Consider the following 22,329-nt stretch of genomic DNA (forward strand, 5'->3'; position numbering starts at 1 on the left):
AGTGGGAACGCAGCCTGGCTTTCCTATGTAACCAGGTTTGCCTCTGTGAGCGTGACTGCGTGTGTCTGCCCTTCTCTGTGGCCAGACTGTTATCGCAGAGTGTGCAATCGTTCACCAGTCAAGTCGTGCGCCGCAGTGCGCTGTGTGTTTGGGGCCAAATAGCACTGGGGTTTGCTTCTACCTTTGGTTATGTCACTCCAGCGGGTCACGTGTTTCTCTTCCTGATTACAGTATTAATCATTTGTTGGGGTCTCGCTATCCCGATCGTTAGTGCTGTGCGCTCTGGGTCTGCCTGCTGAGCCTCAGGCCCAGCTGTCCCAGGGCACCCTTCTCTTCTGTCACCTCCTCCCTTCAAAGGGTTTAAAGTCATCACCGTTGGGCTCACTCATTCTTAGATGATTCCATAATCTTACGGCTCTTTTTTCGATCTCAAACCAATTTCGCCTGCATGCTTTATTGCAATGACAAAAGTTGATGTAATTCATTGTTTTGACACAAAACCGAATCATCCAGACAAGATGTGTAACGCTACTCTCTCATACAGCATGTGTAATGTGGTGACTCACGCTACTGATAAGCAGGAAAGGGGACGGACTTTACGTTTATTCACTGAACTGACGCATTTCTCCAAAGTGACTTACAATGTTAAGATAGTTACAGTTATTTACCCATTTGTACCCTGGGTAATTTTACTGGAACAGTTCAGAGTAAGTACCTTGCTCAAAGGTATGATTCAAATCACTGTAACCACTGTGCTACCAGCCCGCCCTTCAAACAGATGATTGAGAACAAAGGATGCTGGGAAGTGTAAATGACTGTGCAACCGTAGATGGGTCTGTGGTGTACATGCAGTGGGATAGCGCCTGAGGGTCACAGCAACCTCTGGCCAGGGGTGCAGGTTCTTGGGGGAAAAGGAGTTTGTCCTATTCAAAGTAATCTTTCTATTGATCATGCAAATACTAATAGCATGGGGGGTGCAGTGGCACAGCAGGTTTGCCTGGGTCCCGCTCTCTGAGGTTCGAGTCCTGCTTGGGGTGCCTTGCAGCAGTCTGGCGTCCCGTCCTGGGTGTGCCCCTCCCCGTCCGGCCCTGCGCCCCGTGTTGCTGGGTTAGGCTCCGGTTTGCCGTGACCCCGCTTAGGACAACCGGTTTCAGACAGTGTGTGTGATACTAATAGCTGCGTACCAGCATTCTGATAAAATGTTCGTCATGGACTGCTGCCGTGCGTCATTCTTTGCCGTCATGCCCATGGCAGCCCAAACCCACGCTGGCTACAATATCGTGTTACTTATTTAACTCACACGCAAACACAGTATTTCGGCAATTGCGCTCTTATCGACGTTTACACACCTTGTTTACGTACACCGCACCTGGAACTAGTCGGTTACTCGACTCTGCTACAGGATCTCTTTACTTCTTTTGCATTTCTGATATCGCTCTAGCACAAAATGCGTAATGTGGGAACGTGACCAAAGGAGGTGCTCTTCCACAAAATTTTAGCGCATGTCCTTCCCTGTCCAGGTCGCGCGACGGCGCAGTTGCTTGTGGCGAAAGTCAGAAAATTGTGACGGGGTACAGAACATTAATAATATTCTAATGGATTATTCCATCAGTTTTGGTTGCTTTTGCTATTTTACTTCAATTTGTCATTTAGTTTATTCAAAATAGACTGAATTGACCAGTCAGAGGCAACCAAAGTTGAATCTGTTCATTTTTTTTATATACTGTAGTTCTGCTAAAAAATGATTATCCTTGTTCACTTCACAGGTTTTCTAGTGGAAAAATTTCTGGGTTTGCTTATAAACAAAAGGCAGGTATTGAACTTGGAGGTGGACATGGGGATCCTGCTGTTTTACCACTGAACAAAGTACTTTGTGTAAAAGGGAGTAGCACTGAAAGCTGCTTTGACATAAACCTTCAACCTTAGTATATTCTTAATAAAATGCTGACCTATATAAACCTTCCATGTTTCACTTATTACTGAACTGACATTCAATAAACCCTCATAAACTATTTTTGCTGGACAGCTGGTACCATAGGGGTTAGAGCAGCTGCCTTTGGACCCAAAAGTTGCAGGTTTGAACCCCACCTCCAGCTGTTCTACTCTTGAGCAAGGTACTCAAGTTGCTCCAGTAAAATTACTTAACTGTATGAATGGGTTGTAATGCATCTTAACATGCAAGTTGCTTTGGAGAAAAGCATCAGCTAAATAAATGTAATGTAAATGGTTTAAAATGTTACCAGAAATATACTAAAGCATAAGCATATTTTCAATTAAATGGGCTAGAAACACTCAATCGTTAGGTGGTAAATATTTTTCCCCTCCATTTCCTAACCTGGAGGGATATTTCACCCATAGCATATTGTGATCAAGATCTGTAAAAATCTGCAGATCTTAACTTAAGGTTAATTCTGAAATTTATGGCACTGTAACTAAAACATTTAGTGACCTAAATCCATAAGTGTAATGATGACATTAAGCGCAATGTATTTCTACAACAGAATAAGCATCACGTTCAAATTTGGTTATTCCAATATATGGTCTTAAAAAAGCCAGTAAACACCTCTGAATTCAAATTTATATAACTGTTTTTGGAGAGTTTTGCAGTTATATGCCATCCCCTAAATAATTAGGCTAATATGACCTTGTTCCATTTGTTACAATCTCATAAGGACATGAAGTCACTTACTGTTATTGGGCAGCTTCTTTATGGCAACACATTTAAATGGCACAGACACCAGAAGCTAAATTTAGGTCACAAGGTAGTCTAATGTCTGCATTTCTTACTAAATACAAGACTTGTGTCATTTATTTCCAAATTAACAGGAAAAAATGAAAAAAATACATGTTCACACTTCATTTTTACATTTAATAAAAAATTTTATTTTTAAATTTAATGACATCAAGTTTCATTCCACATTCAGCAAGTCAAAAAGACATGTTCACAGAATCCCATCTCCTCTTAAAAACCCACAAATGAAAGACCACATGATGCACAACAACTTAATTGATGATCAGTCTTAAAACAACTGGCAAAGCAATGCCTTCACAGCAAGAAGCACATTAAATATAATGGGAAAGAAAGCAAACTGAAGTTTACTCTTTATTCACAGGTCTTAGAGGTGTACAAAAATACTTAAGCAAAACTGACTGGAAAAAAACTTCGGGTGACTGGTTTTACTTAAATGAAGAATGTACAAAACAGTCAGTATGCCCATACTTTTAACCTCCATTGTGGGAGGGAACAAAGACCCTTCAGCTACTTCAAGTTCTCAGCATATTAGCACTTTAGACACAATTTTGCTAAAATTTCACTTTGCTGACAATTTCAAATAGTGAAAATTAACCCCATGTTATGCAATTAACACCTACAACTCCTAACAAACTACTTCAGGCCTGATTAACATTTGCTCCCCATTAGAATGAGGACATTTTTAGCCCTAATGAAATTTAAAGTTTACAATAGGAATCAACAGGTACTAAATCAAATTTAAGATGTTACTCTGTTCATTTAAAAAAAGGACAAAGACCAAAACAGACAAGCTGATTTTTTAATTGACCAAGGTCTGAAGCATTGTGGAGTAGTATTAAAGTTTTATATATTTTCCTACTTCAATAAAAACTTCTAACATGATGGTGGTATTTGCATGTTAGTACTTTATATCCGTGACAAAACATTTTTATCTTCCATCAGCTCACTGAGTCTTCACATGTTTAAAGGCAGGTACTTTGGCAGCTAATTAGGGGAGGTAAGAAATTCATGAAATTTGAGTTACAACTGAGCCATAAAACACATTTTAAATATCTTTGTAAAAAACAGTGAAATAGCTGGTCTGAACACCCAGCTTATGTATTAGCTCTCTTTCTGAAGTGTGGTTAAAGCATTCTGTTGTACAAAATGGATTGTGGCTACAACAAATAACCAATATTTTACCATTTAATAAAAGCTTTGATAAACATCTACTTAATATACTGTATTTCACTTAGTATCATTCAAAAATACAGCTACTTTATTCTTTATTTTGGTAAATGTAAATATCTAATAATGACCATTGTTTCTGCATTATACTAAAAAAGTTATATCAGGCATTTCTTTAAAACTGAAAACAACAGTATAAGTTTAGCAAATTAGTCTGTGGTATTGCCTCACGTTTGCTAGTGAGGAAGGGGTTACCTTCTTTATTGAGAGACTCCGCTGCCATCCTGGCTTTGTCACTTAAGTCGTTGATCACTCTGTCCATCGCTGCTTCATGTTTAAGGAAGAACGGTCGCACTACACACGTGTACAAGACCTGAGAGCCATTCCAGGATACTGGAGCCATGCACCATAGCAAGAAGATGCACTGTAACAGGGAAACCACTTTTCAAGCTATTCACCCACAGAAATGTCACTGCAGCCCACAAACCCGCAACTGATCACCTCAACGGTCATCTTAGGACAATAGCACTCCTTTTATAAATCTATATATGTACAGTATACTTTGCATTTCCTGCAACATCAGTCCAGCAAATTTAAAGATTGCCTATACATCTTGATATATCTATTTGCCAGATAAAAATATTTGTAAATGATTATTTGACAGGGCTGTTAATGTTAATTCTTTCTGAAACAAAGATTTTAACATTGATGGTTTCAATATTAAATGTTATGAGTTCTATGTTTCTTAAAGCCATATAAAATTTAAAGGTCTAATGTATATAATTTTTTTAAAAAATTGTGTATACCATAGGAAAAAAAAGCAGTTTACCTATGTCCATGTAATAATACTTTAATTTGGCCCACACTTTAATGTAACAGATTACTAACCACTGATGTAAGCGATAACATGCATCATTCTGACAACTTCTACCTTGAAGAATAGCAAACAGCTAAAACTGAATATACAATAAATTAGCCTCTATTCTCACCAGCTATAGGTTACTTTTCACCCCAGGAATCACATGAAGTTAGCATGGATATCACCTCATCGAACAGTAAGTAGCAGATACTTTGCAAAACTTCTCATAGATGTTATAAAACAGAACAGGTGTAATATCTTTATAGGTAATTAATCTACCTGTTTTGTAGGACTTTTTAAAAAAAATCATGATTTTGACTAAATCTCAATCAAAATTGCCATTACAGTACTGATCACAAAGCACTGATAACCATTTGTGTCTATCACCATTGAGATAGATGTTGGCTACCTGACCAAGCTGTAGAAGAATTATTTTTAAAACATTACCTTCCCAGCATAGTAGAAGGGAAACCAGAAGAGGAAGATGTCTGAGAAAAACTCTGCCACACTGAAGATTCCATAGACCACCCAATAGGTCAGCCACTTAGTATCATCCTCCTTGTTTGAACTCTCAATGGCTTTTATACTGTATGGAATTGAGTATATAAAAAAAAAAATTAAATATCCACTGAAGCTAAAAATATTAATAATGGACCTTCGATGTATATTAATTTGTTAATTTACCTGCTATTCACATTACAATAAATGCCTCAGTTCCAAACAGTGATTGTATTATAATAAAAGTGGTTGAAAAGCACTGAAAGAGAAACAAAAAAACTGACATGCTTACGAGACATAAGCTGGATAGGCAAAGCCGATCAAATTACACAGGAGGGCAGCTCCATATCCAAAGAGTAAATACAGTGCAGCAATGCACACTGCACCTGTGGAGAGAACAATGGCAGAGCCAGACACACACAATTTAAACAGTTAATAAAAAAAAAAAACTTTTGAAAAATTATTCTCAACATTTACGCGTTTTCTAAACGATAAAAAAAACTCAGCATTACATTTTTAATGGGTCATTAATGGGCTGTACTGAAATCATGTTTTCATGCCACTGAAACTCCAACCATGCAAATAACCTCAAGCAAATGTACAAACAGAAAAACCTGAGAACAAAAACCAGTTGAGCTGGTTGATACAATATTTGCATCCAAGTTAAACAGTTTCTGGCAGTTAAGCAAATGGGCTACAAAGTTTTCTCATTATTCACATAGGTCATTAATATCTAACCACATATTCACTGTAGTGTTCATTATGATTATGTTCTGATATAAAAACTGTCAACATTACATATTTAATGGGTTATATATACACATTTATTCATTTAGCAGTTGCTTCTCTTCAAAGCAATGAAGATTTCAGAATACAAAAAACTGCATTACACCAAGAGAAGAGGAGATTTGGATGCTGACACATTATTCCTGACTACAGTCAATGATCATTTTGTTTCTTAAAGCTGTATAAAACTTAAAGCCTTTAAATTTTTTGAGTATAATTTGATAAGTTCACAGTCCTTAGAAAAGATACCATTGTATGGTACTAGAAATATGTCACGTAGCGACTTGGAGATTGCTTCTGATATTGGCCTGTGTTGTGTGCTGTATTGCTCCAGTAACTGATCATGGTCAAGATAAAAACTGCATTTCAGAAATGCCTTCAATGCATCCATATCTGCCCATTTAACTACTGTTTTAATCATTTATCATGCCATGAATGATGCCTGCCATGAACTATACATGCTTAAAATGAGTGAAGACAGTACATTAGTTAAACATTCACCTCATGATATATTAACATGTCCAGGGTTCGTACAGATTTTTAAAAGTGAAACTTAAGCACTTTTAAAGCACTTTAAGGGTCCCTAAATTTATTTTTCAAGCACTAGCATTGAATTCACTGATGCAATATTACTTAAACTGACAAAAGTCACCCTTGGCAAGTTTAAACAGCACCCCTTTAACTCAAAGTATCAAGCTACAAGACTGGTTATGCTCAATATAAATACAGCTTCTTATTGTACATTTGTTGCCAACTGTGAGTTAGGTGAGTTTTTTTGTGGGGGGGTTGGGACAAAATGCCAACCTAATTTCCATAGTATGATTTAAAACTATACCAATAAATACACACAAACATTTTACCTGACTGATTTGCACTGAAGTTGAACACATTTTGTACATTTTTCCTTATCATACTAAGATAACAAAACAGCACTTTGTAATGTTATTGTAAACATTTTTAAAACAGGAATGGAGAAAAAAGAATGCACATCTGACTGCTCAAACCTAAAACCATCCTGCAAGTCAGTCCAACCCTAGACTACAGTTCATGGAAACGCTTTCAACTCCTTTAGCTTCTCATCTATTTGACACTCCACACTTTCTAGAGCCATGTCTTTTTCTTTAGCAGCTCTTTGAAGTCCATTCGATTTTGAAATTAAGCCGTTTTCCAAGTTTCTCTGCACTATGATCAGCAGAGGTGTAGAGAACCTGAATATCCTCGGTTAGCCTCTTTTCGTTGCCTTTACTTCTACCATCTCCTCCATCAGTCCAAAGGCATATGAATTAACACTTTTTTTTTTACACATGTACATATTAAATATTTATTTTTTTCTGCATTACATGGCATGGCGCCCTGCTACTGGACTCTACTTTGCATGTCTACTTCATCATTTAACCAAACAAACAGCAGTAAAGAGAACAATCTAGAAAAGCTCTAAGCAGTGAACCCAATACAATTAATCACATCTTAGCTCTGAAAGCACTATGTTCTGAATATGAATGTTGTTCTCTATCACACACATAATTATTGATAATAGGGTGACTTAGCCAATAGAGCTACAAAATAACCAATCATGAGCCAAAGCTAATTTATTAACTAGTCTACTCTTTGAATTGACTAAACTTTCACTTAGAAAAGCATTCACACGATTGCATATTGATTCAATATTTGAAAGGATGAATTTCTTCCATAAATCATTCTAAGTTTTAGTGGAACATTTCAAATCTCCGCTTTGGCAAACTTTGGAAAAGCTTTGGAATGGCTGGAGAGGGCCGACTCTCCCATAGCGCAGACACATCAATGTGTTTCTTTTATACGGGACAGTATTCCTTTCGGTCTGTTGTTCCTCGACGCAACCAGTTTGTATTTATCATCTTCCAGCCAGTTATCGTTAAAATAACAGCGAGACACGTTAACTGAGCTGGACGCGCGTCAGGCGAATAGGCGCCAATAAATCGAATGACACGTGACGTCGTGACGAGCGATTTTTCTTCTTCCGGACGCGCCGCAATAGAGAACGCTGCCTCACGAAATTAAACAAATAAAATAAAACATAACGCCTGGCTGGCGATTTTTTGTTACATTTTTAATTACATCTGGCGTTCTGTTTTTTTTTTAATCAAGCATTTTCAAGCACGTATTCAAAATTCGACCCGATTAAACCTTGAAATCACGACCCCAATTAAAATCAAGCATTTTCCAAACTTTCATGTTTCAAGGCTCCGTACGAACCCTCACCCTGCATGTCATTTTCCCTGAAAAACGGAACAATATACATGCGACTGAGAGTCAAGTCGAACTCAGTAGTCTTCCACCCCAGGCTAAGGAGAAGAACAATAATTGCATTAATTGCACAGCATTCAGATTTGCATACAACAATTTACATGCCTTTTTACCTCCCAACAAGATCCACATATTAAAATGAAATACAAAAATGAGTACTAATTTAAAGGCAGAATTTATGACAAACGGAAACCCCCTAGCATAAATATTCCAAGACTGCTGAAACAAAACAGTATCATTTTTAGAGACAGATGAGATATGCATTAAGAGTGACGTGTAGTACAGTTTAAATAACTGGCACACTTCATGTCTTGCAATAGAGACGAGTTGTGTACCTGTATATTTTTAAATTAAACTGTCAGTATGCGTGAATATGACACTTTTCTAGTCGTAATTACTCACTGTGCGTGTGTGTGGTGTGTACACCATGACCATGGCATGTATTGTATATGTACACACAGCGAGTTAAGTTAATCGTTCGTACTAGTCTAAGTGTGCGTTTTACCTCAGCCGCACCGAGCCCTGACAAGCAAGGCTTATGGATTTTACACTAATAATAGTCTTCGCGACAAGACACTTAGTGCATTCATTCGGAAGGAAAAAAATGGCAGAGAAAAAAAAAAAAGTTAACATTCATGATTCATTTACAACTAAGCAGCAACGTTAAATCTGTGAGGCTAATACTCTCTCTGGCTCAGAAAATACTACGACCAATCAGTCAGGCTAAAAACATTGAACTTACTTTCCGTCAAGACGACTCGCTTTTTAAAAAAATCGAACAAAAGAGAACAGTGAAGCGGAAGATAAGACTCGTCGTTCAATACTTTTGAATGAGTGCGGCAGTGAGTGAGGCGATAGAAGCACTAAGTTCAGTCCTGAAGCCCAAGAAGTGATGGGAAACGCGTAGTTTTTAGACCCGAAGGCACGGCGCCACTTACCCAGGGCAACATAGCGTTTCTCAACTCCACTTTTCCTCTCGATTTGTCCCAGCAAATCGGTCACGACATTTTTCTCGCTCAAAAACCTGTCGAAGCCATTCTCAACTTGCGCTAACATAATAGGAAGCGTAGCGTCTGGTTCCCTCAAAAGACTTAATGTGTGTGTCTATGTATGTATGTATGTATACCTATATATACATACAGGAGGCGTTTGCGAAGCAGCGCTATGCCTGCGTATCGACGGTAAGTGAAGGAGAGCGGCGCGAGCGCTCGCAGGAGACAGCGGCTACGTCACGGAGGGGGAGTGGGGCGCGCGCTCGCGGCGCCCTGTTTATCAGTTCGCAGCCTGAGCGGTAAATCATGGCGATCGAGATCCACCTGCTTTTTCTGCGCCTTTCGCCTCACCCTCTACTGTGAACCGTAGCGTAATCCTCACGTATTTTTGTCTTCTTTCCTTTTCGAAACATAATTATATTTGAAAACGATTTCTCACTGCATGATAAAACAAAGTGACAAGGAGTCTTAGTACTTCAATAACCAAACTTGTTTTTAAATGATCGCCCACAAGGAAATAAAAAGCATCGCAAACGCTTGAGTAGTTTACGAGCTGCTCTTCAAGGCAAAAGGGACATTTTGCAACCTCCGACATAGATCTAATGGAGAAACATTTCGTTATGACTTTACAGCCTATAAAAAAGAACTTTGAACTGATGGGAAGCATAAAAGCTCTTTACTCAGAGACAGCAAGGTCCACGTGGCCCAGTTACACTTTACACTGTGGCCCTACATGGTGGTCATCATGTACTTGTTGAAAATGGATGGATAGTTTAATAGATATGGATTTCCACAGCTAACTGTAATTTATGATTTTTTTTTCATGTTTAAATAGATACATACATTTCATTTAGATGCTTTTTAGGAGGGTGCGGTGGTGCAGCAGGTTTGGCCTCTGGCAGGTTGGGGGTTCAAGTCCCGCTTGGGGTGCCTTGTGATAGACTGGTGTCCTGTCCTGGGTGTGTCCCCTCCAGCCTTATGCCGTGTTGCTGGGTTAGACTCCTGCTTGGGACAAGCGGTTTCAGCAAGTGTGTGTGTGCTTTTCCACTAAAGAAGTGGAAACCTGAGGTGTGTGTGCGTCACGTACGGAGATCAGGGCCTTTTTTAACCAAAAAATGTAAGATCTGTTGGCATTTCGGTCACAGTCGTTGCCTGGTTTTCAAAAGCAACTTGCTCTTATGCAAAGCATTAGATTTGTACAAGAGGCGAACGGAAATGGGTAGGAGAGCTTGGTGGGACACAGGCACACAGCTAATGGAAACATGCGTGCAGGTGCATCTAGTGAGTGTTCATCTCCTCCCGTCTGGCACCGGCAGCAGATCACTCCTCCGAGAGGAAGGCCGCTCTCTGGACCCTGTTGCCCTACACTGAATGTGTACTCCTGGTCGCCCTCGCTGACCGCAGAAGTAACACGGGTATTTATAGTGGGGAAGATGTGCTACACCCTCATCACATGACATTAGTCTGAAATTCTACACCTCAACCAGCTCTGCAGCAAGGTTATGTAATCCCTCTCCTCCATACATGTGTATTTACGTTTATTTAGCAGGAATCTCTTTTCAAAGAGCCTCACATTAGTAGCATCCAATATAGGCAAAAAAGTTTAAATTACTAATATTATTAAGTTTATATGAGTGAGAATTGTTTGGATGCAAAAAAGCACTGCAAAGGTAGGTAATTTGCTTATTAAACTTAAAATAGCTGGATAAAGGTGTTTTTATTACATGGTACACTACATTTTTCCTGCTGATCCTTGAATATATAAACACACATTGTCTGAAACCGCTTGTCCCCAGCAGGGTCCAGGGAACCAGAGCCTAACCCAGCAACACGGGGTGTAAGGCTGGAGGGGGAGGGGACACACCCAGGACAGGACACCAGTCCATTGCAAGGCACCCCAAGCAGGACTTGAATCCCAGATCCACCAGAGAGCAGGATCTGGCCAAACCCACTGCACCACCGTACCCCGTTGTCCTTGAATATATTTACATTTGATGATACTTACAATGTAAAACACACACAGATTCAATACAAACTATCCACTAAGACATGCTTCATAATGGACATCCACAGGTATCCAAATTAACTAATATAATGGAACTGCAGTAATATATAACAGCTACAGTGAACTCAAAGTTCCTGGCTAGTGGGAAGATCATCAATAAAATGTCCTCTAATGTGAACACAGTTCAATCTGGATTAACACTCTTGAGCTGAAATTGACCTCCTGTTTTCCAACACTACAGCTGTGTCATTTCTCCTCCAGGGTACTGCAGTACAGTACAAAACAAAAATCAGAAAGGTGGTACTGTTTAAATAGTGCAATTAGGTTTACATTTATTCACTTAGCAGATGCTTTTCTCCAAAGCAATTTACAATGAAGTCTATACATCTCTATATAGTGTTATCAGCCCACACACCTCATTCACCAAGGTAATTTACACTGCTAGATACACTACTTACACTGGGTCACTCATCCATACATCAGTGGAACACACTCTCTCTATTACTCACACACTAGGGGGGAACCTGAACAGCAGGTCTTTGGACTGTGAGAGGAAACCCACACTGACACAGGGAGGTTATGCAAACACTACACAGACTGACCAGGGATCAAACCCACGTTCTCTCACACCACCCAGGCACTGTGAGACAGCAGCACTACTTGCTGTGCTGCCATAGCACAGGTTTAAATGGTTTATATCAATCTGTGTAAGCAACATAGTATTCATTTATCTGATGCTTTTGTCAAAAGTGACTCACAATTATTTACCCATATATACACTGGGGTGATTTTACTAGAACAATTTTGGGCCTGTATGTTGCACAAGGGTACTACAGCTAGAGGTGGAAAGCAAACCTACAACCTTGGGGTCTAAAGGCAGTAGCGCTAACCTCTATGCTACCAGCTGTCCTCTGTTGGGCCTGTCCACTATTGTCTATTTTTTGTAATCAGTATCTGATGCGTTTCACTTCCTTGCGTAATTTACCATAATCAGGAAGTTATTCGCATCCATGTTTTTTATTACAGCCTAGTTCCACCAGCTAGGAGACACATCCTTAGTTTAATGTATACAAACCCACGTGCCTGTGGGCTGTGCCAGACTGCAAGATCAACATGAAGCTTAGCAGCAGGGGAGGAAATCACAGTATTGTGCCATGGCAGGCTGTTAACTTGAGAGGTTTGCGTTCTTTTGTTTCCAAAAAAGATCCTCGTTTTCTTCACAGTGATGAATAAAAAAGCCTACATGTGGTACTCTGCTTTTTCATGTCTGAAGACTCTTGAGGCTAGACAAAATTACTATTTTAAGCCATTAGAAGAGGACAGTAGCGCAGGGGCTCTGCTTTTTTTCATCCATATAGAATAATGGATTTTTTTTTTTTTTTTTTAACTGCAGCTGTTCTGAAGTTAACTGCTTTACTAATTGTGATATATCTATGAAATTATTAGATGTACTTCATTATAACAAAGGTAAGTAATCCTGGCCACCCCAGCACCCTCGGCAGATGCTGTCATAAAACTTTTTGCTGTACTTTACAAATTCTGGACTATGAAAAACATGAGTTATGAACCTTTTTGCATATATAGACAATAGTAATGTTCTGTGGGAGAAAGTTTCAAGTTTACTGCAGTTTTCCAATTGGGAGCTTAACATTTCAAAACTGTTAAATGCATTGTGTATACCTCATCCACATCTGCCATTTCTGTTACTGTCAGAAAAAGACTGTCTTGGTGCAAGAACAAATAGCCTATGGGTGTACTGTATTTACATCTTGTAAATTTTTCATATACAAACACAACTTGAATGAGAAAACTGTTTGGCTTCTGATATAGAGTCAGGCAACATTGAGGGGTTTGCACATTTTTCATGTATGTATGTATTTCTATCAAACCAGTGGAAATGTGCAAAAGATTAAGAAAAACTAGCATACTAATTTTGAATCAGACATTTAAATACAACAGCTCCCTCTGTAGATGACTGAAAAATCCTGTAAATCCCCCCTAATTTAAATGCTTCACATGGACTTTTGGATGTTTCGTGATCTTTGGAATGCTAGGTCAGCACATACTGCTGTAACTAGTAGCAGGGAATTATAGCTACACGATTTCAATGTCATACATCTTAAGATAAGCTGTTTGCCCAGGCTGTCTACGTTAATGCACTTATACCTCATAGCGCAACAGAAAAAGCACAGAATTCCCAGCTTATCATTGACATATTCAGTCAGATCACACTACGGTCAACCGATGGTTGTATGCATTTTAATTTAGATGCAACAACTCAGATAACCTTTAAGGACTGACAAAGAGAGTGGAACTGATGGCTTTAGATTTTTATTTCATTAAATTTAGTCTAACTTTATTTCAATTTCAATCAAAATTTTAAAAACCTCCAATGCAAAACTGCCACTGCAGCAGCAAAGGAGAAAGTAGGTCTTTATTTTATTTTCACTTTCGTACAATTTGTCCACAGATTATTCTGAAGCTGTGTTTGGGGGGGGGGGGGGGGGGGGGGAATGACACTGGATATGGTGTTGGTGTACAAGATCAGCAAGCACATGGAGTGCCTGGCTCCAGCTCAACAGTGAGTCCTTTGCTTAAGAGGAACGCTTCTTGCTTTGGCTCACGCCCTAGAAAGTTCTTCAGCATCTCCTCTGCATCCTCAGATCCTCCAGGCTTCAAGATGCAGTTCCTGTAGTCCAGGCCCACCTGACACAGAGAGGGAATTTAAATTTATAGAAAGGAAGATTTTTTTTTTTTTTTTTTGTCTCCATCTCAGCCTGAGGTACAACCAACACTACAAATTTCAATTTACGTTATAAAAACATGAAATGCCCACCTTCGGATTCATGATGCCTTCTTGCTTGAAACGGGCATAAAACATGTCCATAGAGAACACCTCACTCCACAGATAGCCATAATACTGGGCATCATAACCACCTGCAAGGTGGCCAAATGTTGCCGGCATGTTGGTACCTAAAGTATCAACAGACAAAAGGAATAAAGCAGTTTAAATCAGTGCTTTGCAATAGTTACACAGACCCATGACCTTACACTTACATCAGCATGAATCTCTGAAGTCTTCAAGCAGAGATAATGTACAAGTATAAATAACCCAGCCTGTTCACCAAAAAACATTAATGCATCTTCACCTGAGGATGCCGGCACACCCAGGATCTCCTGGCAGAGTCTGGCGTATTCGTCTGCAGGGTCTATGCCAGTCTTGGTGTGCAGTGTCTGGTCCACCCTAGCTAGCACAATCTGCCTCAAGTTGAAGAGACCTGGGAAACAAAGGGTCAGTGATAATCACACAAGGAAACTGGTATCGCACAGATGTGACTTCAGAGAAAGGTATGCTAGGTAGAAATGAATGAAAATGAAAAACTGAATGCCTTATACAGGGTAGAAGTGGCCTGGATTTAATTCATTTCATATATACTGTGAACTGGCAAAAAACACTGGTTAAATTTACTGAATTTATTGATAAATGTACTGCATAAACCATAGGATCCAGGGTGGAAAACTAAACAGTGCTCCGATTTGGTTAACAGGGATTACCAGTGTTAGCAAGGCGAGACTTGATGAGCTTGTCCAACAGTTCCTCTGGAATGGGGCTACCAGTTTTGTAGTGCTTAGACATGCGCAACAGTGGCTCCTTCTCCCACACCCAGTTCTCCAGCATCTGAGAGGGGGCTTCCACAAAGTCCCGCTCCACATGGGTACCACTGAACATAGCAAAGTCAGCCTGAAAAAGGTGATAAATACCAGTTATGCTTTAACTCTGTATTCTGAAAATAGGGAAATGCTAACTATCAAAGAATTTATTGAATATGAACCACATTTGTCCCAAGAAAAGTGGGTATGCTTTACTTTTGAAAACAGACACAGAAAATTAATCCTAGAAAGTGACCTCTGGTTGGAAGGTTTTTTCCTTCTTTGTAAGAAGGAATATTTAACCTGGCCCATACAGATATTCAACTGTATGAAGAACAGTGAAAATAAGCTCAAGTGGAAGAGTGTCAAAGTCAAGACAGCAGGAGGGGAGGGTTTAAAGCACTTAAATCAACCCATGGAGAAAGACTGAGCAAATGATGTCATGCAAAAAGAGCTAAAGAGAATAAACCAGAATTACAGTGCAGGGAGTGAAACAACACCCAATTATAAATTTATATACAAAGACAAAGTCCAAGTATTTTCACCTGAGCGCAGAGCTGGTGCATGACATGGCCAAACTCATGGAAATAGGTTTCCACCTCATCATGTTGCAGCAAAGATGGGGCATCTGCTGTAGGCTTGCTGAAGTTGGCCACCATGGCAGCTACTGCTATCTGCCGTGTCCCATCAGGCAGCAGACACCCTGGCTGCAGGCCGAAGCAGGCAGCATGGCCATACTTCCCCTCTCTGGGGGAGGGGGGGAAATTAGGGTGACTTTCCAGAGAACAACTCCACAAGTACAGCTGCTCTAAAAATTAGTCACCCATTTGCATTACATTTATTTAGCAGATGCTTTTCTCCAAAGCAACTTCAAATGAACTTTGTGTAGTGTTATCAGCCCACACACCTTATTCACCAAGGTGACTTACACTGCTAGACACACTACTTACAATGGGTCACTCATCCATACATCAGTGGAACACACTCTCTCTCCCTGTCACTCACACACTGTAGGGGAACCTGAACAGCATGTCTTTGGACTGTGGGAAAACACCCACACAGACACAGGGAGAACATGTGAACTCCACACAGACTGAGCGGGGATTGAACCCATCTCCTCTCGCACCACCCAGCTGCTGTGAGACAGTAGCGATACCTGCTGTGCCACCATGCCACCCAGCAACAACAAATACAAAAAGCCCAAACCAAATGGTTATTTAGCATAGGGCAAGTGCCACCAAGTCAAATTTGTGGTTTTCCTGGTAAGGGAGGGTATGGAAGGGCTTTATCAGTCCCTTCTTCTGCATGCCTTTTGTTTGCAATCACAGGAAAAACATGCAGTCTGCACACACTGAACTGGATTCAAACCTAAAACCAAATGTGCAGCTTAGGCACAGGGAGGCACCAGCCTAAACACTATAAAATACACTATTATAATTAAATACTAAACAAACCATTATTTAGATACCCTAGAACCTACCAAAGGATCAATAATGAGTTTGTATGAACTAGTTCATGTAAAATGATAGAAGAAAGGGGAAAGTGGGGGAACCCAACATACCGTGGATAGAGGTCCAGGTAAAACTGACCAATGACATTTCCCGTATTACAATCTTTGACACAGTAGAGTGTGACATCCTCATGCCAAATGGGTGCGCCCTCCACCAGCTCAAAGGAAAGGCCTAGCAGCTCCTGATAGATGTCCAGCAGCCCATGTGTCACCACTTCCATGGGGAAGTACTCTTTCAGCTGATTTTGGTCCACTGCATATTGAGTCTCTTCCACCTGTGTCATGAAGTACCGAGTATCCCAGGCATGGATTTGTCCATCAAAGGGCAGGCCCCTTTTCTGACACTCCTTCTCCTTTAGCTTCAGAATCATAGCACGTTCCTCTTCTCCAAGCATCTTCAGTTTGCGTGCCAGTTCCTCTGAATGATTAGAAGCAGGAAAAACAGATGAATGACATTTGACTAGAGGGATTCTGCTTAAACAAGGTAGGCAACCCTATAAAATGTGATTTTCAGGAGAACTGGGTGGACTGAAACCACAAACCTACAGTACATATATCTGGGAAAACAGAAGGTTAAAGAAAACTTATGTTTGCCCAGCCAAATTCTGCAGAACTCCTCTAAGTCCTTATAAAGTTCAAGGGGTATATATAGAGTCATCCATGCAGAATACAGACAGTACCACAAAAAAATAAATAAATAAATAAATCCCCCACCTAGGCAAACATTCAGTCCTGTGCCTCCACTGAGACAGTGTGGCTCATACCTAGGAATCCTGAGACCTTCTTACTGGATTTGGCCATGTTCATTTCTAGCACAAAGTCAGCATGGGTGTTGAATCCAAGCAGAGAACTCTTCTTGGCCCGAAGTTCCACAAGCTCTTTTAGGATAATTGAGTTCTCCTACAGGAGAAACAGAATAAGACATTTAAGAATTATTGGGACTGCCAAACCATTGTTTCCACTCCACTCCCGCCCGCCCCCTTCATCTTTGAGGCTTGTATTCAATATGCATTTTTATCCCCACTTAGTAATCTGTCAGACAGAACTGCCCACCGCTTCCACTCATTTTAATCACATTTACCATCAACAGCAGTTAGCACTTCTATTATGACAAATGTAAGCTGAAATGACAGGTGGTTTTCATTAATGAAGTCCTTGTACTGTACTTCTTTGCAGCGAGAATTGAAGGCCTCTTCCAACTTCTTTCGTGTTTCAGGGACATAACACTTCTTCATGGTGGGGAAGTAATGAGGGTATTTCAGTGTGATCTTCAGCCTGCCATCATCATCCTTCTCCAAAGAATTGAGAAAATCTTCTGGGAGACCCCCTGAAAATGTTTGTTAACGTAAATAATTATGTATATGTAAAGTCCTACATTCTGTTATTTGATGCCAGCTATGGAATGTCTGTACATTTGATAAATATTTTGAGGGAACAATAAATGCAGAAATTCTCACCCAGCTCCTCTTTGGTAAAGGACAAGCTGGTGGTATCTTCATTCAAGTGCTTATTGAAATCAATACACAGGGTGCTCAGTTTCTTCTTAATCCTTTTGATTTCCTGTATGTGGAAAACAAAGCTAATTTCACAGACAATCCTTTATTTACAGGAACTGTACCTAAATGTTTACTATTGTACTGTCTACCTCCTACCTCCTGAGTCTCCTTCGGGAGGTGCAAACCATTCCTCTTGCCTAGCTTTACAAGTCTCTCCATGTATCGCTTGGCTTCTGGACTTAAACTCTCAGCCTCCTCCTTTCCCTATAAGAGTAAAGACAAGAATACAACATTAAGCAGCTTTTAATCTAGCCAAAAATCACTGCAACAGTGAACTATGACAGACGGATCCCAGGTTTAAGTACAAGTGGTGCAAATTTTGCTTCAGGTATAATAGTGCAAACCACCTAAATTGAAGGTTTAAAACAGTTCTTTTCAGAAGTTTTTACTTAGGAACATCAATACAGGCCTACACCGATATTCCAAGAAACAGTGACTAGCACCTTTACCTGAAATGTGACAATGCGCTGATATACATCTTCCCTCATGCTCATCTCAACATCAAATTCTGAAAGCTTTTTGTCAGCATCAGTGCTTGCTGTGCGCACATCTTTGGATGAGGAAACATGCTGAGGGAAGTCAAGCATGTTACGCTGAACTGCAAAAGGGTTCAAAGGAGACACGCTATTATATCTTATAGTAGGACAAACATCTGCATTATAAAATTTATACAACTCAAGTAACTCGTCACTTTCTTCACCATTACTCCTTTTGTATTCATATGTGATGTTTTTCTCTGTTGCTAATTATATAAAGTCAGTGTATTTTTATTGGTGCAAATCAGTGCAAGAACCTCACTCAAGCATACTACAGCAGGAAGTAGGATTGAAACCTATGTCCTTTGATTTGAAAGCAACAGCTCTAATCACACCACAACATATCAACCCCCAGGGCAACACAATCCCAAAATGAGTACATAACAAGGAAGACAAGACTTTGACCTTTTGCTTTCCAAGAGACCTTGCATTTCACTACACCTGATGAAACAGATTTTTCTGATCTGTAAAGGGGGGGGGGTAAAAATGCTTCTCAGTAAAATATATATTCCAACTCCGAACTTGTATGTTTTTCAACAATAGCAATGTACTCAGTTCTGGAGCACATGAAAGCCGTCAGCGAGCCTTTATGTAGAAAATGCTGACATGACTATACTATTGCACATCATTTTTCAGCCAACTCAGGCTTTTTCCATTGTAGACAATGGCAATGACTAGTGTAGGTGAAGAGGATAGTTAATGGACATGTCTAGATGAATCTGCTTATTCAACCTGGGGTTTATTTTTTGCCATCTGCACCTTTTTGCTTACCTATGACCCCAAAGAGTTGTTAGAAATAAAACGGCAAGCTCAAAGAGCACCCAATTTTACACCGAATATAACAAATATCCCTGTTAAACACAAATATTTTTGATGCAGGAATTTCAGTTACGGATTTACTAAAATTCCTTAAAATAATTTCAGAGGCGAAGTCATTATTTCTCCACTTTATAAAGCCATCACAAACTACTAAAAAGATGTGTTGTGGTGTTGATACTATTGCTCAGGAAAACTTGAGATTAAATTTTTGGAAATAACTGGAGGGTAGTGTGCTGACAATCATAACTGAGGTCATTTTAACAGTTTACATAGTAAGAAACCTGCCACGCTGGGCAGGTATGTAGTCATTTTAGCCAGCTGACATTATCTGATATATCTGACATCTATATCAGAGCAGCCTAAGATATAACATGATATATAACTTCTACTATGACACAGTTGGATGCCCCCATACAAATGAAAAGACTGTACCAGTCGCTTGAACAAAGTACATGTCACTTTGTACAAGGCACATGTCCTCAAAAAGTTATTTAAAATTATTGCTGCTCTTATAGCTAGTGTTTAGTGTCTGGTTTCTAGTCTCTAGTGTCTATGTATACTTTTCTTTTGTTTTTATATGCAAATTTTTTCAGCACTGTGTATGTTGCCTGTGCATATAATATAGTTGTGTATATTGCCGCCAGACTCCGGCCTGCGTGCCGCATTGTCCCGTATCTGCACCGTTCGTTCTACGTGACACAGAGGTCCAAAGAGAAACGGAACTTCGTTCCGCCGTGCACGTAACACAACTAGGCGGAAGGACACTAAAGCTGACTTTCAATTGCTCACCCGTGTATTCCACTTCGACATCAGCCAGGGCCTTCAAGGTGTTCTCATAGGTAACGTTTTCCAGGTCCAGGGAGCCCACAGCATCATACACCTTCTTGGTCTTAGCGATGAGCTCATCGGAAAACTGCTGGATCTGCTGCGGCGTGAGGTCCCAGCGCAGGCGATTCTCCGCACACACCCGGGCCTCGCTGCCAATCACCACTTCACCTGGAAGAGATAGTGCGGTTCACACAACTGGCGGGACACATCAGTCACTGTCTATCACCAGCACATCCAACAACATTACATGCGCATGTAATGTTGTTGGATGTGCTGGTGATAGACACTGTGACTGAGTCACTGACTAGACTGAGTCCACAGAGCTAAATTCCCTGTTTTCCAAAGTCCAAACACACACTGGGAAGAAAACTGTCATACATACAATACATGAGCATTGTGGAATTACTGTATCAGTACAACCCATTGTACCTCATTATGTACAAAGCAAAGAGTTATTTTACTTTAATTAGGTTTTCAGAAAGCAAGAAGAAGTGGAAAAGAAGTTCTGAGGTGAAAAACCGCTTGCGACGACCGTCGTGACGTGAGGCGTGGAGATTAACCATATATTCATGATTCTTCTGACTTTAATACGAGTTCTAGAAATGTTAAGAGAACTAGAAAAGTGACCAGATTATAATGTTACACCGACAAAATCGTGGGCAGACTACCGAACAACACTCCCAGTGTGACTGAAGTCGAAGTTAATGTCGCCGGATCATGGGAGCAGTTAGCCTGTATGCTAACCCGAGCCCGCCCGCCCGACGGTTCTCTCACAAACACCACGCGAGTTGACTAAAGCTTGTCGGCAAATTAGCTAAATGCGCATATATAAAATGGCAAAAAAAAAAAAAAGACCAGAGACCTACCTGTAGGCGGCATTTTTTTTTTTGCGAAGAAAATTCGACGAGAAATCGCGTGCGGACTCTAACGTGATCATGAATTAAATGGTTGCTTCGTAGGCCCCGCCCACTGCGCGCCGGACGTGAAAAATGTCCCCTCCTGATTTGTTTAAACACACAGCTTGTGCGCAAACGAATGAATGTGATTGGCTGCGTTTGCGTTCCGATCTATAAATTAGGAATATAATCGCTCTGTACTGTACCGTGGTTCATTAAGGCGATTATTGGTGTGTGTCTGCAGTCATCTCTAAATGGGGACACAGGACTTTTCGTCGAAATCTGGGCTTCCTTTCCAAAATAGTCAGTAGTATTTATTTTAAATGCTGATGTCCTTTTCTCAGTACACAGAAAATTCGACAGCTTCCATGGCATAGTGCGGCGCTAGTGTGTATTTAAAACACGTTACTCAAAATTAAAAAAAATATTAAAAAGTTGTCATAAATTATTTCATTTCTTACTTGTTATAATTAAGGCATGGAACATAAAGGTCCATTACCTAGCTTGGACAGAAATATAATATAATATAATATAATATAATATAATATAATATAATATAATATAATATAATATATAGAAGGGATACTGACATTTCTTTTTCTCCATATGATTTGTTTGCCGCTTTCATTTTATATATAATGAAAAGTTCCTGCATATTTCGTATTTAAATTCGCACTTACCCCATGTTGTTATATTTAGGTTACAACGTCCAGTTTTCTGTTTTTCTCTATTAAGTACACTAATTTCTGTCATGAAACTGTGGAAGTAAAAATGAATTTTTGGAGCTTATTCCCGAAATGCATGTTGTCCTGGCCACAAAGGGAAAGATCAGAGGCCTGAATCCCTATAATGACTTTAAAATCCTTAATATTTTACCTGGATAAAAATGATTTATTTATATACTAAGATTTAAAAAGTTTAGTCATATTTTAACATTTTAACACAGTTTAACACTTCGACAGTGCAACCCTGTTAACTGGAAAAACGCAATCGCAAGATGCTGTATACGCTGTACTTTTCATATTTCTTATATATGTTCCTAGCAATGCGGGTTCAAAGTAACACAGAAGAGTGTTGCAGTGGAACAGAACACATACCATGTTGTTTCAGCTAAACTCGCTTATTTACAACCTGTGCCATTCTGTGTTTGACCATTATGTGCTGCATCCATGATCTGCTTACAGAAGCATT

The 22,329-nt window shown here is 39.8% G+C and overlaps 2 protein-coding genes across 2 annotated transcripts; both read right to left on the reverse strand.

Moving 5' to 3' along the window:
• Window positions 1-2,866: 2,866 nt before the first annotated feature.
• Window positions 2,867-9,627, reverse strand: LOC108935235 (receptor expression-enhancing protein 5-like). The gene is made up of 5 exons (XM_018753686.2): window positions 9,284-9,627; window positions 5,569-5,662; window positions 5,226-5,364; window positions 4,175-4,343; window positions 2,867-3,736 (listed from the first exon to the last, which is right to left on the reverse strand). The coding sequence occupies exons 1-5, from the start codon at window positions 9,399-9,401 to the stop codon at window positions 3,696-3,698; spliced, it is 561 nt and encodes a 186-aa protein (XP_018609202.1). The 5' UTR covers window positions 9,402-9,627; the 3' UTR covers window positions 2,867-3,695.
• Window positions 9,628-13,664: 4,037 nt separating this feature from the next.
• On the reverse strand, window positions 13,665-21,218 carry thop1 (thimet oligopeptidase 1). The gene is made up of 13 exons (XM_018753685.2): window positions 21,109-21,218; window positions 20,204-20,410; window positions 18,509-18,657; window positions 18,156-18,263; window positions 17,961-18,063; window positions 17,670-17,830; window positions 17,268-17,403; window positions 16,555-16,921; window positions 15,539-15,740; window positions 14,898-15,084; window positions 14,492-14,620; window positions 14,179-14,315; window positions 13,665-14,048 (listed from the first exon to the last, which is right to left on the reverse strand). Exons 1-13 carry the CDS (start codon window positions 21,119-21,121, stop codon window positions 13,887-13,889), a joined length of 2,061 nt encoding a protein of 686 aa, XP_018609201.1. The 5' UTR covers window positions 21,122-21,218; the 3' UTR covers window positions 13,665-13,886.
• Between the last annotated feature and the right edge of the window lie 1,111 nt (window positions 21,219-22,329).

Source organism: Scleropages formosus, chromosome 3 (genome assembly GCF_900964775.1).
Source record: "Scleropages formosus chromosome 3, fSclFor1.1, whole genome shotgun sequence".
Classification (NCBI taxonomy): domain Eukaryota; kingdom Metazoa; phylum Chordata; class Actinopteri; order Osteoglossiformes; family Osteoglossidae; genus Scleropages; species Scleropages formosus.

What these genes read in the sequence shown, in the direction of transcription:
- LOC108935235 (XM_018753686.2), bottom strand. Translation starts at nt 9,401, where the DNA reads ATGTTAGCGCAAGTTGAGAATGGCTTCGACAGGTTTTTGAGCGAGAAA. An exon ending in GCCTATCCAGCTTATGTCTC is followed by an intron (nt 5,365 to 5,568) that starts GTAAGCATGTCA and finishes AATTCCATACAG; the next exon opens with TATAAAAGCCATTGAGAGTT. An exon ending in GGAGTCTCTCAATAAAGAAG is followed by an intron (nt 3,737 to 4,174) that starts GTAACCCCTTCC and finishes TCCCCTAATTAG; the next exon opens with CTGCCAAAGTACCTGCCTTT.
- thop1 (XM_018753685.2), bottom strand. An exon ending in TACCTGGACCTCTATCCACG is followed by an intron (nt 15,741 to 16,554) that starts GTATGTTGGGTT and finishes CCCCTCCCCCAG; the next exon opens with AGAGGGGAAGTATGGCCATG. An exon ending in GTCTCGCCTTGCTAACACTG is followed by an intron (nt 14,621 to 14,897) that starts GTAATCCCTGTT and finishes TTTGTTTCCCAG; the next exon opens with GTCTCTTCAACTTGAGGCAG.